Below are 17,176 nucleotides of genomic sequence, written 5' to 3'. Positions count from 1 at the left end.
ACGAACTGCTGTGTTTTACCTTGTTGGTCGTTTTTCCTCAGTGTCATCTAGTTATCGAAGGGTGGTTGTCTTACGGATGTCGGGTGTGCTTGACTGTTACTAAGTGGGCATTTGTATGTAGCACTTGGGTGGCGTAGGAAGAAAACGAAAAATATTTACTTGATTGGATAATTTATCGTCCAGGCGGGTTTTAAGCTTTTAGGGGTAATTTGTGCATTTTTCAATGGGGAAAGCGCGGTTAAAAGTACTGCTTTCCTTGTACCATCCTACCTGCTAAATAGCTGATGCACGCTGTGATGGCACAGTTGCAAGCCGTCAGGGGTAAATTTAACGGATTAATAGCATGTTTAATATGCTAAACAAAAGCTAAATTGTGAGAATGACATATGATTGAGTGAATGCCATTGCTGAACATGATTCAGTGAATGCCATTGCTGAACATATCTGGTCATGATCATTTCTCCTTGCGTCTTTCTCTTTTCCCATATATGCACGGCTTGCCACCACCTGATGGCACAGTGCCGTGTAAATGCAGGTTTCAGTAATGCCACATGGTGACACTGTTGCCGAACACTGAAAAAAGCATGCATGTTGCATAACTGTGCTTGTTTCTTGATTGTTAGTTCTGTAATTAGCATTCCTGAGCTACAACGGCAGGCCTTTGTACACGTCTTTGCTGTGTTTTTCCAAGTCAAAAGCCACAACACATTCAGTAGGTACAGCTGTAGCCATTCCGCTTGAGGATGCCTACTTGTTTCCTGTTGTAGAGGCGCTGGGATTGATTCTCACCCACATTATATTTACTCACTTTTCTTTTCAGCTGAATTGTGTTACTTTGCTGCGTTACTTTGCTGGGAAATATGCCATCAATTCCACAAATTTAACTTAAGTGCATTACTCTGTGGGAGCATTGCTGAGAAATGTGCCGTCAGTGTGAGAATTCATTCAACTTTTGGTATTCTCCGACATGCCGGACTTTCTTTTGTGTGTGAACCATTCATCAGTCATGTTCTTTGCTACGTCTCTTCCCCTCGGTAACACCAGGTTTTAGACATACCGAGTTTACTGAAACAATTCATTCTAACAAACAAGAAAAAGCCAAATTTTTGAGGGCTGATACAGCATGAATATAGTGGGCAAAATAGTATAATGTTATTTCGGTAGTTGATAGGGTTGCCATAATTCGTCGTTTATGGGGTTTTGCGTGTTGCCATCTGCTGCAAATAATCAAAACTGCTTTTCTAAACATGGAGGACACTTCATTATACAGACACAAATAGGACCTGGAATAATTTGCTTCGGTGTCTCTAAGTTTCTTTTGTGGACAAGGGCTTCGTGTTTGCAAATTTTTGACATGACTGCCGTGGATGGAATGTAATCTGGCTCATTTGTTTCGGGTGAATCAGAGACGATCATTTCTGGTGAAGTCGCCAAAAATTTGCCTCGTATCCACTTGGTTCACGGCAATGGCATTTATTTTTGCCATCAGCTGCCCTGCCCCATAATTCCTTCTCTCCTCCAACCCCTCATGCTGTTTTCTCCTCCCTCACTCGTCTTGCGATCAGTTCAACGGAGGTGTGTTCAATGCAATTCAAAATTTCCCGCCTTTGCACTGCTCTCGCTCACGTCAGGACAGTACACACCATCTTTATCTTTTGTGTCTTGCTCCGCCTAGAACAGCATGAACACAAGCTCTGTTTTGTTGTGCTTGATTTTGTCTCACTATTATGGTGAAGTGTTTCTGTGCTATTTTGAGTGTGTGTTTGTCTCTTTTTAAATTTTAAGAACCAACCCAAGGTCTATTCCTAATACAAAAGACATGGGTCCTACCATTGTTTACATTGTCACTGAAGTATGCCTATAATTTATTTTGTGATAAATAAGGAGGTCTTGTATGAATTATGCCTGCAGGTCTTGTTTTTTGGAATTAGTCTGAAGAATATGCCTCGTTTCAGTGAAAGATATCAACTTTTGGCTAGAAGGCCATGTGGGCAGACAGGCTAAAGTTCTCGCATTTAGGTAGCCTAAAAAATTGTCATTTTTAAAGGCCAACTGCACTCGAGCTTTCGACATCTTAAATACCTCATTTTCATACAAACTGCCTTTTTAAAAAGACTGCAAGATACAAAATATGACAGCTGAAATACAGGTATGCACAGCGCAAGTGAGAATAAAATCGCTGATTTTGAAACCAAAATAAAGAGTGCGGACACTGCAGCCTGGCTGAGGTGGCATTGCAGCCGGCCGGCCGGAGCAAACTTGCGCACGATATTTCGCGCTCACTGCATCCCTAGCAGAAGCGCACCCAGTGGAGCTCGACTGGTTCTCCTGGCTGGCCAGAGGAACGGGCAACCTGCCGGCTGCAGTGCCAATTCCGCTTCATGGCTGTGTGCACGATCCGCCGGCAGGTGCAGCGTTGTCTGCGACAGCTAGTTTAGACATTTCTAGTTAATTACCAATGCATTTTGCAATGTTTCCAGTCGTGTGCCACTTGTTTCGGAGGTATGTACGGTTTGTAAAAGTAAATTTGGCCGAGGTGAAAGAGTTCAGTTGGCATTTAAAGCTTTGCTGTTGGTGCACTGCCACTGTGTTTCCCACTGTAAGGACTCTCAGTGTTTGCCCTCCCTCCCTGATGCAGGCCCCTCCTCTTCTCCCTCCTTGGTCGATGACCACAGGCAGCAGCAGGGCCCTCCCCCGGGTCGTCAGCTGCTGTGCTGCCAGCAGTGCAGCTATGTAACATCGTACCAAAGCCAGCTGAAGAGGCACCAGCGGATCCACACTGGCGAACGCCCCCACCAGTGCAGCCACTGCAGCAAGGCGTTCGCGCAGAGATGCAACCTGGACATCCACCTGCGCATCCACACAGGTGACCGTCCATACCAGTGCCACCTGTGCCCCATGGATTTCGCCCACAAGACCAACCTTGTTAGACATGTGCTCACTGTCACGGGTGAGAGGCTCTTCCAATGCCGCTTCTGCCCCAAGGCCTTCACACACTGCACTCAGCGGAAGAGACACGAGCAGAAGGCGCACAGCCACCAGCAGTAGTGCAGGATCAGGTGAGGAGAAGGGGGCCAATGACTCCAATCTAGTGTGATTGTGGGTAGGGCCTGTGACAGACGGTAGCATCACCTGTTGGTCTCAAGCAACCGTCTCCAATGCCCATTTAAAGACGCACCGCAGCTTCGCAGACTGACATAAGCAAAAGACACACTCCCATTGAAAAGGGGGAGTTACAATGTAATTGCCACTGATACGCATACCATTGATACACACTGTACGTGTGTCGTGTAATTTCTCACTGTGACCCTGCCTTCTATGACCCTGCCCTGCCTTCTAAACAAGTTTTGATGTCCAGGGTGTGAACCTCATACAGGTAATATTAACGTGCATTGATGAACACTCAGAGTGACAAAACATGAGAGGCGTAAATTAATTCCTAACTATCATTCGTGTTAGGTTCCATCATTGTTCGAATCTATTGATGGAACAAGAACAAACACGAATGAAATAAGAAGGAAGTGTCAATATTCTCCATCTTTTTTAATGTGACACTGGTATTAACTGTTGGGATAGTCATATACCACCCTCTCCTCACACCTATTTTAGTATTGCCTGGTTCCATTTCTTTTGTATACTCGCTGAATGGTAATAAAAACCTTTGCAGGCAGTTGGATCAGCGTTCATCTGTTTCTTCACTTCCTGAATGTTTTTTTTGAACCATAAAAATATTTGTGCAATGAATTATCGATGACCTTCAGTTCCCACTCGTTTCACTCTTCGCATATCAAAGACCCGGGGGATCCTTTAGATGGGGGATGGGGAGGAAACAACTGTTATCAGCACTGATAAAAAATGTGTTTAGGAGACAGCTGCTGTTATTTCATAGCTGAAAAAAATTTAAAGGGGGCAGAATGGCTCCTGGTACTTTTCTTCTAGAAACAGTGCAATTGTCTTGCTTTTGTCTTTCCCTATTTCAAAGATTCCTTGTCTTCTATTTCCACCTTCATAGCTTCATACTATGCAACCTCTGAATCACAAATGCAATGGCGTAAGTGTATGCACTTACTGTATACACTGTATACAGTAAGTTGCTTCTGTATAGAGCATACACTTCTCCGAAAATATTTTACAGTGTATTTCTTGACCACAGAAGGGTACGAAATACCACCTCAATATGCCAGGTTGTGTGGTGGCTTCATGTGGATCTACCCTTCGGTTGTGACTGTGGCTCGAATATCTTCGGCCTGACAGCAGCGTGACTTTTCTACTGCTTGTGGTGTTTCTGGGAAAAAAAGGAGGATGCACGACTTGCAGTTAGCAAAGCTGTACGCAATTACGATGGTTTAAGTACATAATTGGAGCAGATTTGCTTCTTTGCTGCCGCAACAACCTTTGTTGCTATAAGTGATCTTTCTTCAGTTTCTTGTAAGTGATAATCATTAGACATCACCTTAGAGGGGCATACGCTATAACATCTTTCTTGTTCCGAGGAGGTGTTGCCATGATTACGATGAATGCTTGAGTTTCCTTCTTTTTTTGCCAGTCACCTTAAGTGGGTATGCTTGGCTTTACAAACATGTGCAGAGACTCTGCACAGTGGCCGCGAGGCACACACACACGAGCACTCAAAATTTTAAGGTTTTAAGAGTGAAGATGTTGAGCAAATAGTTTATGTGTGGTGTCCGCGGATAAAATTCCAAAGAAAAGGCCGAGTGCATGTTTGTCAAGCCATGCTATACCCACTTAGGGAGATTAGCCAACACTGGCCACAAAAAACTCCAGTGTTCGCCTTATCAAGGCAACACTTGCTCGGAACGAGAAAGACGCGTCAGCATATGCCCCTTGCTCGTGTCCTTGTGTCATTGTCCGCATGCGCCGTGTACCGTAGAAGAGCCGCGACTTAAATGTCGAAGCTGCTGTAGGTGATCTTGACTCCACATAGTCCGGCCGTGGATGGTTCCCACGGCCGAAGAAGCCGTGCTTCGAGAGGCTCTGCATTCAAAGCATGTGCTACGATAAGTCGCGCTTGCGGAGTGGTGTACGAAAACGTCAACCAAAACAACGAGCTCACTGTCGCCCTGCTCAACATAAGGGCATTCAAATGTCACGTGGCCGATGTCAACGACGCCACCACAACGATACTAAAACTCAACTTTGTGTCCATCAATGAACACCTGCGATTGCTGGGCAGCCACCACAATTTTGGCATATCTCCCTAAGTGGGTATCCATGGCTTGATAAATGTGCGCCGAGCATGATGGGCGGTCGTCACAAGGCACGCACACACGAGTGCTCGGCATTTTCTGTATTTTTAACTGCCGAGCGGTCTCACCGAGACGCTCTCAGATGCACGGTCCGCATTTTCTTGGACTGGAAAAATTACAATGGCTAAACAGCTTAGCTGCTAAAAAAACGGTTGATTTGTTTCTTTTAATGTCTACGGTAGCTTTCATAAAGGTAGTAAACTTTGGCCTCTATATTCAAGCCAGAATTACCATCACAATGAAAGAATATTGCTTTACTTGGTTTTTGCCCGTATGTTTTCCTGTGTTGCTGCTTTTGCATTTATTACTTGTTCTGGGAGGCAATTTGAGTGGTAGCAGACAGAAAGTCAGTGATAACTTAATGCAACTGTATGCTTTGCAGTTGAGAAGCTGTGCAGAGGATGGTGAGAACTTTTCCTCTTTTCTGCTTCATCTGAGGCTGTCGAATAACCTGAAAACTGTGCAAGTTTTCTACACGGAAATTGGTGAACACTGCTGAGATGCTCAGCTTAGTGGGAGTCATATGGCAGAGAGCTTTGTCTCAGTCAAACCACATTGCTTTTTAATTTTTTAACTGTTGTTTCTTTTGTGTGGTGTATTTTGAGGGGCTGTTCATATCGGAAAGCTGGGCATAGAGGCTGAGGCAGGTACAGCCACAATTAGGTCACAAGCGCTTGCTTTGAAGGGGCCGTTTTACACGCGATTTGAATTGAGTGTCTTTACATTTGGGACACCAATGGTGTGGCCAGAAAGCCTGCCAAATTTTTAAAATTTTTGGGTAGGCACGAACTTTGCAGCTTTTAGCACATTCGAGGACATTTTCAAAGTGAAGTTTCATATGGCCGAGGCAAAAGGAAAATGTACGCAGAAAACCCCTCCCACAAAACTCTACAAACATGCGGAAAGAAACAAGTTGGAAAGGCAATAGTAGCGTGGTGTGGGGCGAGCAGCATCAGAGCGGTAATAATAAAGACTGGCTACACATTACTTCAAAACGGGAAGTTGAAGTTTTATATGTACTTGTGAGGAGCAGACAGCTCACAATCAGTCATTTGTGCAGGGATGGGAATGAAATAAAATACCACAACCATGCAACGTATGATGAAAAAACAAAATGTTATTGAGCCATAAGGAGTAACACTTGAGTAAATACTGGCCACACGTCTAGACTTTGCTGGTTAACAATCTGTAGATAGTGCATACAGTGTTTGTACAGGTGGTTGAAAACCTTGGAAACTTGAATTTAGAAGTGTCATTTCCAAGGCCTTCGAATTCATTTCTTTCATCTGCAGAATTTGAGTTTGAGAAATGTGACGGTGGCATCGTCCTCATTGATGAGTCCGCTACTGATTACTTACATTGAAGCAAACTTACATTGAAGCAAAGCTTGAAGGAACAGTTACTGATTTACGATCTTCAGCTGATACCTTTGCTGACGAAGCAGGAGTAGTGGCGACATTACATGCTTTTTCAAATTATACAGCCTGAAAAAAAAACAGCAAAAGAAACCCAAGCTCAAAGCAAAAAATAAAAAGTTCGGGTAAAGGAGCTTTGATAAACTTTTTAGCACCCTCTTAAATGTGCACTAATGTTATGAGGTATTTTGCATAGGATACCTTTGCACTGTTGAAAAAATTGTGATAAAGTATCCAAGATAAAACATTAGGTGGGATGCTTGAAAGTCCCTGAAAACTGGGGTTTTTGCCTTTGAGGCCTCTATGAACTCTGTGCATCAGCACACTTTTTTAGTGCGAGGGCACTAGATTGATTGATTGGCGGGTTTAACGCGCCGACGCAACGCAAGCAATGAGGCGCGCCGTAGTGGAGGGCTCCGGATTAATTTTGACCTCTTGGGCATCTTTATCGTGCGTCGTAAACTCGTACACATGGACGTTTTTGCTTTTCGCCTCCATCAGAAAAGCGGCTGCCGCGGCCGGGAATCGAACCCGCGACCTCGTGCTCAGCAGCGCAACGCATTAGCCACTGAGCCACCCATTTCGAAAGCCTCCGGAGCAAAATACTGCTGAGTGAGGAAAAAGGGGATGTTTGCGCTGTGGAACAATGCCCAGGCATGTTAGGCTTGTGCAGGGCGGCTCGCTTGGCACTTGCAGAGTTTGCTCTTTCCCTGTGGAGCTGGTTCTTTCCTCTTCCAGTACATTGATGATGCACTACCCCTCCATAGGCCACTGGAAGGTCTCTGTGTTTTCCCCACCCTCCCTGTCTCAGGCCTCCCTTCTCCATTTCGGGCGGTTCCCCACCAGGTTGTCGGCAGCGGCACTGCCAGAAGTGCAGCTACACGACGCCATCTCCAAGCAAGGTGAATTGCCACCAGCGCATACATACAGGCGAGCGCCCCTTCCAGTGCAGCCACTGCAGTAGAGCCTTCGTGCAGAAGGGCCACCTGGTCGAGCACCTGCGCATCCACAGAGGAGTAAGGCCCTACCAGTGCCACCTGTGCCCCATGGATTTTGCCCACAAGACCAACCTGGTTAGACACGTGCACACCCACACAGGCGAGAAGCCCTTCCGCTGCCACATTTCCTCCGTTGTTTTCACACACCATACTCAGCAGAAGAGACACGAGAAGAAGGTGCACAGCCACTGCCAGTAGCGCAGCAGGGTGGGAAGGGCCCAGCCGGGTGTGCGCAGACAATAGGGGACGAGCTCCTTGTTGCGGAACATTACAGAGGATGGTTTTGGTTTTGCAGTGCGCCAAGAGGTGCAGGATTCTTAGAGAGAGAGCCCATTTTGCCATACGACAATTCATTGCTTGAACAACTTTTATTGAGCTTCAAATAAAGAACGGTGCCCGCAGGCGCTGTATGACAAGACCTGGCTCTGAGCGAAGATTTTGTCATGACTTTGTGGCTTCACCAGCGGTGTTGCCATTGCTACACTCTAGTGTGCGAAGTGTCATTGTGGGTGGCACTTGTGGCAGAGTGAGTGAGAAACATTTTATTGAGCCGGTGAAGTGGGAGTGGTTCCTTATTCCAGGAAGCCATGCGATGAGCCGGCAGCCTTCGCTCTGGAGGCCAAACGTGTCTGGATGTCCAGATCGCTGCTGGTCACCAGGTTCTCCCACAGCTCAAGGGTGAGAAGGGGGGATGGAAGAGGGGGTAGGTTGGGGTTGTGCTTGCACTCTTGTGGCAGACAGTTGCGCCCTGTTGTGGTCACAACCGCTTTTCACCGAAGGTCGACCCACCATATGGAGTGGTTATTTGAACAGGCACTGCAGCTTTGCAGGCTCATGCAAGCAAAAAGACTCACCTCTTGTGAAATGGGGAGTCACAATGCGTCATTGTGGATAGGTGTGCAAACATGCATACTGTGTGTCAGTTTCTCATGTAACTCTGATGGTGCCCTCTGCCAGAAACAGTAGTTGACATCCAGGGCTTGTCCCGAGTAATGCATCTACAGGTATTTTTAAGGGGAAGTTTGTTTCCACTGTCAAAAAAACGCATTGAGCAAATGACTGGAAACCATATTTAAAAAGAAAGCAGCATGTCATGACTTCTTGATAACAGATAAGAAGCACTCGTATATGGTACTGAAAACGCTTTTCCAGCATGCTGTGTTTTTATATCTTTGATATATTTGCTAAATGTCCAAGTAAGCTTTAGTCGTCAAGTGGCATCACTGTATGTCGATGTTCCTTCAATTTCTTAACGTTTGTAGTTGAAACTTAAAATTCAGTGTGCGATTCATTATTCAACAACCTCAAAGGGTGCTTATTGATCACCTTTCAGGCGTGAGTGTTCTGAAATGAGTAAAGGAGACGATGGAGACAAAGTGACTCTTGGTAGCTGCCTTTCTGCAACAGTGTACTCGTTGCTATAAGCGTTTGTCCCCCGCATTTAATGATCCCACGAGTCTTCCTTTTCTGCCTTCAGATCTGCTATGCTATATGACGTCTGTGTCACAGCTGTGAAGACCAAAATGCATTTAACTTCAGATGTCTTGATATCTGTGAATGTTGCATCACATGGTGCTGCAATGTACAGCTCCTGTAAATTTGTGGTTCATACAGATTCCTCTTGTATTAAAACAATCCATTACATCTTTTTAGCAGTAAACCTTGGAAGTGCAAGCTGTTATGCTTGGAGCCCACCAAGCCTCCGTGACTAATATGCACAGATGTATCAGGAAGATATATGGGGACATTTATGGTCCATTGTTCTGAGCATTTAACACCCCTCCCCAAATTTAATTTAAGATATAGGCCATGTTTTATTTCTTTCTGGCTGATTTAGATGCATTTTAATAAGAACAGCAAAGTACCGTTTTGCTCTTACCGTCCTGCCCACTGAATTTCTGGCATTGTGCATTACGATACCGCAGCAAGTCAGTAGGGCCAAATTTAGTAAGTTGCTTGCATGCTTTGTGCGTGCTTATCGTGTACTACAGTAGCACGAAGAAACAAAATTTTGTGGATACCTGACGATGTTAGGAGTGTGAAGGCACTATTGCGCAATAGTAGAACATGTCCTCTCATGACTTATCATCATTCTTCCTCTACATCGTTTTATTCCTTTGCCTCGGTTTCGTCCCTTGTTTGTTACAGCCTATCCTTAAAGGCTTGTACCAGGTGAAGGGTGTCTACGTCCCTCATTCTGCAACATCTTGTGGTAATATTCCAGATCATGTGCCATAGTTGAGCCAATCGTTTTGTGAGTAGGTTGATGTGATGGGTACATCTGTTGGCTCGAATATGGAGACCCAGAAACTGGACTAGCTGGGAGGTCCGCTGTACCTTTTGGCCTTTGATGGTGAGGTACAGTTGTAGCATGCAGCGTCTTGAGAATTGCCTCTTTTCATAAAGAGTAGTTCTGTCTTCTGAGGTACACATTTGAGACCCATGGCATACGTGTTCGGTAATGATGTCTGCGGCTTCTAATAGTGTCTCCCTTAGCTTGCAGGGCGTCTGGTTTTTAGGGTCCATAATGTAATGTGATCTGCATAGAAGGCTACCGTGAGGTTTGGGATGCGTTGTAGTTTCTGCAGTAGGTGGAGAAGAGTGAGATTGAACAGGATTGGTGAGAAGACTGCCACTTGGAGGATGCCGCGTTAATCGATCTGAAAAGTGTCCGACTCCAAGCCACCTATCTGGATTTGCACTGTGCGTTCTTATAAAAATCAGCGAATATAGTTGTGGCGCACTCACCGCAGTCAGTGATGTTGAGTGTAGAAAGGATCTCCTCATGGAGCACGTTATCAAAGGTGCCTTTCAGGTCCAGTGCCAATAAACCTTTGTGACTTTCCGGGTGGTCTTGTCAAATACGTCTTGTTTTATTTGCACGAGGAGGTTCTGGGTGCTAACATGTGGTTGGAAGCTACCCTGTTGTGTAGGAATTGCCCTGTTTCCTGAGAAAGATTTGGAGTTAGCCTTGGATAACTTTTTCCTAATTAACGTGCCCACGCAGGTAGTGAAGAATGTTGGTCGCAGGTTTTCGATGGCGGGTGGTTGTCATCTGGTTGAAAGCAACACTTGAGTGTTTCTATTCTCTAGGAATAAAACATTGTTTCCAGGCTTGGTTCATGTGGGGGACAGTAAAAAGCAAGTGGTTAATGTTTTGCCATTCTGAAATTTCACTTCATACAATACACCATGTATTGTATAACCATTAGTATACCATACATAATGTACGGTGTTTAGTAAAACTTTAACACACGGTGACAGGCGGCTCCTGTCATAGAAACCTTCCCAGCCGAGTTTAGGGTGCACCAGATATTTGCAAATTGCTTTGTATATCACTTTCGTGTATTCATGAGCACCTGAGAAAAATGTGCAGTTCCTTTATTGTTTGTCTTCTATTTTCTAACGTTACAATTTTGGTTAGTTTCTCCTTGCTGCAAATTATCTGCACGAGGCAAAGTAGGAAGTTTTGGGGCAAGTAGGCAAGCTCGTCAAATCACAGGTTCAAGTGAACTTATTGAATTCTTTCGTAACTGGTTTTTGGGAAGTACTCATTTTATCAGCCATTTACCAAACCCTGGCCGATTCACCTCCGGTGCTGTATGCCACTGTACACTTGCATGTATGCAATATGTGTCCGCGTCAGAAAAAGTCCAACGGGATCTACTTCGTGTGCCTGAGGACAGTGCACACGTACTCGTGCAGCCATCCTGGCTCTGTCAAGTCAGTGGATGCAAATGTTCTGCATTTAGCAAATCACCTCCATTAATTAACACTTCAATGGCTGCCTTGCTGGACAAGAGCTTAGGAGCTTTTGGCAGAAGCATGGTATCAGAGGAACCTTTCCTAGTGTGAGAGCACTAGACGTGCCATTCCTGAACAAAGCATGATTCAGAAATTTTCAAAGCCTTTTGAGTGTAATACTTTAGTCAGCACAAAAGAGGAGGGCTCATCTGCATTGCAGGGCAGTGTCCAGGCATTCCAGGCTTGTGCAGAGCAGCTCGCCTGGCACCAACGAAGACACTAAGTACTCTTTTGTGTTTGTTGTTTCCTCTTTCACGTCACAGTTTACGCGCTACTCCTGTGTTCATTGATGGTCGGGTTCTCAGTGTTTCGCATCCCTTCCTGTTTTAAGACCTCCCTCCTCCCTGGGTGGCCACAGCCAGCAGCACGGTCCCCCAGCGGGTTGTCGGCTGCCAGCACTGCAGCTACGTGCACTGCACTCGCGTAACCTAGGTTGCCGTCAGAGCAGCTACACCGCGCCATCCCTAAGCAAGCTGGAGATCCACGAGCGCACGAATACAAGCGAGCTTCCCTACGAATGCAAACACTGCAGCAAGGCCTTCATGAAGGAGGACCACCTGGTTGGCCACCTGCGCATCCACACTGGTGAGCGTCCCTTCTGGTGCCACCTGTGCCTCAGGGTCTTTGCCCAGAAGAGTACCCTGGACAGCCACGTGTGCACCCACACAGGTGACAGACCCATTTGTTGCTGGTTCTGCCCCCGCTGCCTTCGCATGCCACCTCCAGGGGAAAGCGCACGAGGAGGAGCACAGCCACCCTGTGTGTCGTGTGTGAACACTCAACCAATGTGACTGGAGGAGAGCGAGGTCTCTGTGGCAATTGTTACGACGCAAGAGCATGTCAAGAGTTTGGGGGCTCCTAGAGAGTGGCCATTTCATTGCAGAATGAAACCTGGCTTCAAGCGAAAATTTCTTGTTCATCATCACGTCCTAGCCTCCCCAGCAGATTGTGTTGCTGCATCATGCATGTTCGACATGCATTAACGGCGCACTTGAAGAGAGCAGTGCACCACTTGGAGTCGCTGCTTGGTGAGAGGATGAAGATAGGCCTATCTACTCCGACAACTTCAACAGAGAAAGAGAGAGAACAACCTTTAATGAATTCTGGTGATTTCAGCCGGGCCAAAATGGCTAGCTTGCTATGCCAAATTGATGTGGTGACAATGAGAAAGATGATGGGGATAATCTGGAAGAAGTAGATGTGCATGAATGCAATCAGTCATTGACAGACTGGTCCAGACCTATGTGTTGCAGGTCAGAGCATTTGTGGGCCATGAAGCAGGTTTGGGACACGTCCATGGACCTAAGACATCCGTCAGTACAACCTCAATGATGTTTTTTGATGATTGGCAGCCACTTGAAAGGGGATCAGAAGAGCATCACTGTGCCTGACTCTTAACCGCTTCTATAGAGACCAGCCATTGACCACTTGCTTTGTTGATACTAATCAGCAGATCCACTGAAATGTGTAAGTGTGCTGTTTGACATGAAGATTCAAGACAGACGGGATGAACAAGAACAAGCGAAGTGAAGGGCTTCACCTCATCTGCTTTTGTTGCCCCCTTCTGTCTTGCATCATCGTGTCAAACAGTGCACTTACACACTTCGATAAGATCAGTGCACAACTATCCCAGTGCCAAGCCTTGCAGTTGATCGAGTGCTTTTCTTTAAGCTGTGCCTTTGTATCTCCCACGGCTTGACATAGAACTTCACCATGGGATCTAGCCACTATTAGAGATAAAATAAGTGTTTTGCTATCAATATTATTGACTGCTTCTGCATTTCCGCACCTTAAAATCATGCTATAGGCATCCGCATACTGGAATGATACTATCAGCAACCAAATAAGCATTGAGGTCAGCTGTGCTTCAACTGCCAAGACCGCCTGCAACCTCTTTTTTGCCAATAGGTAAGGAAGTTCTGAAGCCTTTTACTGCTGCAAACCTCCCTGTATGAAACTGAGCTTCTGCACCATCTGCTTTGGCAGAAGAGCTTTCTGAAGCCTTGTAATTGCTATCTCTATGTTGCTGAAACCTTGATCTCACATTTTCACAGTAGTGCCACTTCTTATCTTCCATGCCGGAAAGAGATGTTTTTCTGCGTGATCAATACGACTGCATTCTGTGCGGTACATCTGCTTGGTGGGTCTAAAAATCCTATGCTTTCGACATTCCAGAAAAGAGGAAAGGGTCTGGTCGCATTTTTTTGTGTTGATTTTCAAAACGCTGACGATTGCACAGCTGTTTGTTTCAATTGTGAATTGTGAACTATTAGCTGTGCTGTCTGTGATTCGTACTATCGGTAACGTCCGATTGGGTATTATGCTCACATCCTATGCTAGTCCATCCTGTTTAAATATAGTCATCAGTGTGTTAACCAGTGTGCGGCTCTCTGCCTGCGTGGTCCTTGGCCCATTGTAACACACTCTGGAAGCACTCTGGGGTAAATTTAATGAGTTGTGAGTGTGCTTAATGCAAAGAGAGCAAACTAAAAATTACGAGGTCACTCTATGATGTAGTGAACACAAAATGCATTAATGTCCCATTGCCAATTAGGCCCATTCATTACCGTTTCCCCCTTGCATCTTTCTCTGTTCTAAGCTCACGCACCATCTGTTGGGATAGTACCTTATGAATGCAGGTCGCACTAGATGACCGACAAAAGCGGGCATTTTGTAGAAATGCACACTTTTACTTCTTTGATTGATAGTTTAATTAGCGTGACGAAACTACAAATGTAGGCCCGTGCAGATGTTTCTAACGTGTGCTTCGGAGTCAAAGGCCACATCACATTCAGTGTGTATGCCTTGAGTTTGCTGGAGCCATTGCGCAACCTTGGTGTTAGGGATGCATGCTTGTCTCACATTTGAGATGCCTCAGGTTTGGTTCCCACACAGACCCATATCTGCCCAATTTTCTTTTCAATTTAATTGCTCTACTTTGTTTACAGGAGCTTTTGTGAGAAATATGCTGCCGATTTCACTTTTTTGTATTTTATGAAATGTTGGCTTCTTTTTGTGTGTGTGAATTGTCAATCAGTCATGTTGTGTGCTATCTTTTTACCCCTCGGTGAAGCCACATTTTTCAACTACCTGGTTGACTAAAGCTTGTATAATAAACAGTCCACACTAACAGACAAAAGCTTTATGGGTGTACATAGCATGAAAACGGACTGCAAACTAGTATGGCATCATTGGAGTTGTGTATAGGGTCGCCGTGGTGTGTGCACAAGGTTTCCTATGTAACCTGCTAAAAATAAATTGAGGCTTTGGAGTTTGCTAAACAATCAATTAATCACATGGAAGACGGTTCATAATGCAGCTACAAATAGGACCTGGACTAATTTCTCTTAGTATTCCTTTAAGTTCATTGGACAAACAACAGCTATCTGTTCACTTATTTCTGGCATGACTGCTGTAGACGGAATCGAGGACACAATTTTTTCTGGTCGGCTCCGAAAATTGGCCACATATCTGCTTGCTTCACTGCAAATGACATCGAAAGGCGATAGTCGTCTGCCACACCTTCCTTGTAACTCTTTCTCCGTGCTCTGTTCCCACCCCTTAAACTATCCTCTCCTCTTGTTATGAGTTGAATGGATGTTCAATGCATTCAGATTTTCCCGCCTTCACAGTGCTTGTGCCCATCTTTTCTGACAGCGCGCATCCTCTTTATTTTTTGTTTTTTGCTCTGCCTAGAACACAACAAGTGCAAGCTGTTCTTTTTGTGCTTGCACTTTGTAGTCTCTCTTTGCCTTTTAATGGGCTGCTTTTTTTCTCTTATCATAAAAACCGACCCGTTGCGTATTCTTAGACTTACTGATTAAGCACTTCCCTTCTGTCTCTAATGTGCCTGAAGTTTCCTTTGGGATAAATGTTGAGGACATGCATGATTTAGGCCAGTAGATTCAGATATTTCGGACAGCTCTGCCATGGTATATCTTCTTGGCAAATGGTTTCAACTTTTGGCCAGAAGACTCAAATGACGGACAGACATGGACAGACCAAAATTTCTGCGTTTAAGTAGCGCGAGAAAGGCTATCGTCTTTAAAACCTTGCTGTTTTTTAGTGGAAGGGTTCACAGTTTGCTCTCCCTCCTCCCAGTTGCAGGCCTTTCCCTCTCCCTGAATGGCCACAGGCAGAAGCATCGCCGGCTGCTGTGCTGCGAGCAGTGTAGCTTCACGACACCGCACCCAAGCCAGCTGAACAGGCACCAGCGCATACACACAGGCAAGCGTCGCCACCAGTGCAGCCACTGTGGCAAGGCCTTTGTGCGGAAGGGCCACCTGGTCGACCACCTGCGCATTCACATGAGCAAGCGCCCCTTACGCTGCCACCTGTGCCCCATGGCGTTCGCCCAGAAGAGCACGCTGGACTACCATGTGTGCAGCCACACAGCTGGACATTCCATCTGCTGACTCTTCTGCCCCACAGTCTGGGCATGCCATTTCCCACAGAGGATGCACAAGAAGGGAGCACGCTGCCACCACCAGCACTGCACTTTTAGTCAATTCCTGGTAATGCGACCCGCATGCAGGCGGGCCACCATGCTAATTTAAAGCCGCTTATAAAGCGGCGGTTCACCGGCCTCGAGCGCAAGCGACCCACCGAACACGCTGACCAGCATTTAAGCGGCTCACTTTAGGGCCGCCTAACCAGAGTGCCACCTAAACCCCAGACCGTGTGTTCGGTGGGACGCTGGCTGTACTTTTTCTATGTGGCCCGTTATGCTAATCTATTCCCACTTACGAAGCGGCCCCCAAATCACACGGCCCCTCAAATAAGCGGCCTTGTTTCTTTTCAGAAAAAAAGAAAAAAGCCACTGGGCCAGAATTGATCCTATTCGTTTTTTCCTTTTTTCGTTCGTATTGCCAGGCCAACCCCAGCACCCCGTGACGAATGCTCTGACACTTGTTACGTCATACAAGACACACAAAGTACACATAAACAGATACACACACCCCTACGGAGAATCGAACCTGGGTCTACTACAACACATTAAGAGGCGGATATCATTACCACTGCGCCACGACGCATGGGCTTCTGGGGAGTGTAAACATGGGCTTATAAGGATACTGCATGCTGTAGCGCGTCACGCAGGAAACTAAAGTAACACATTTGGGGGCGAGTGGCTTTCTTTAGACCGCCGTTTTTGAATCGCTCTACCAAAGAGACATAATACTGTGGTTTTGCGGGAAGTTAAGTACGAGCGGAAACATTTAGTCATGCCGTGTGCCCGTTCCAACAGTATATATAATGCGCCGCGCAGGGACTCATTCCATCGATGCAAACAGAATTGATAACAGCTCTTCTGTTCTGCTTGTTATCAAAAGTATTCTTGGTCATTTGCGTAAAGTGCGCTGTCGCAATGCTTGCAAATAACTAGCACGTAAGGCGCACTGTCGTGCTGAAAATAAGAGCTGTCTCGGGCGGGAAAAGAGCGCGAAAAGACGCAAACACAGAGAGAGTGAGAAAGACACAAATACGGCGCTGACTCTCTGACTCTGAAGTGAAAGTATTTCCGAGGGTTAGCTATAACAAGCAAAGAACCTCTCTGCAGCCGGAAAATGTCAACAAGCTTTTTTGCCTCCTGGACTAGGGAAGCCACCCCGAAGACTCCATTTTAATTTTTTCTCTCTATAAAGAAAGTTTATTCTCTCTCTCTCCGCAACTGGATGAATTATTATTGATAGTC

The 17,176-nt window shown here is 45.8% G+C and overlaps 1 protein-coding gene across 1 annotated transcript; it reads left to right on the top strand.

The window, feature by feature from the left end:
• Positions 1–296: 296 nt before the first annotated feature.
• Positions 297–3,998, top strand: LOC144146335 (uncharacterized). The gene is made up of 2 exons (XM_077678291.1): positions 297–321; positions 2,639–3,998. Exons 1-2 carry the CDS (start codon positions 297–299, stop codon positions 3,046–3,048), a joined length of 435 nt encoding a protein of 144 aa, XP_077534417.1. The 3' UTR covers positions 3,049–3,998.
• Positions 3,999–17,176: the final 13,178 nt, after the last annotated feature.

Source organism: Haemaphysalis longicornis, unplaced genomic scaffold (genome assembly GCF_048455015.1).
Source record: "Haemaphysalis longicornis isolate Haplotype H1 unplaced genomic scaffold, Haemaphysalis longicornis Haplotype H1 scaffold_7, whole genome shotgun sequence".
Taxonomy (NCBI): Eukaryota; Metazoa; Arthropoda; class Arachnida; order Ixodida; family Ixodidae; genus Haemaphysalis; species Haemaphysalis longicornis.
The sequence above is the reverse complement of the archived record's forward strand: the minus strand, read 5'-3'. Positions and strand labels throughout refer to the sequence as shown.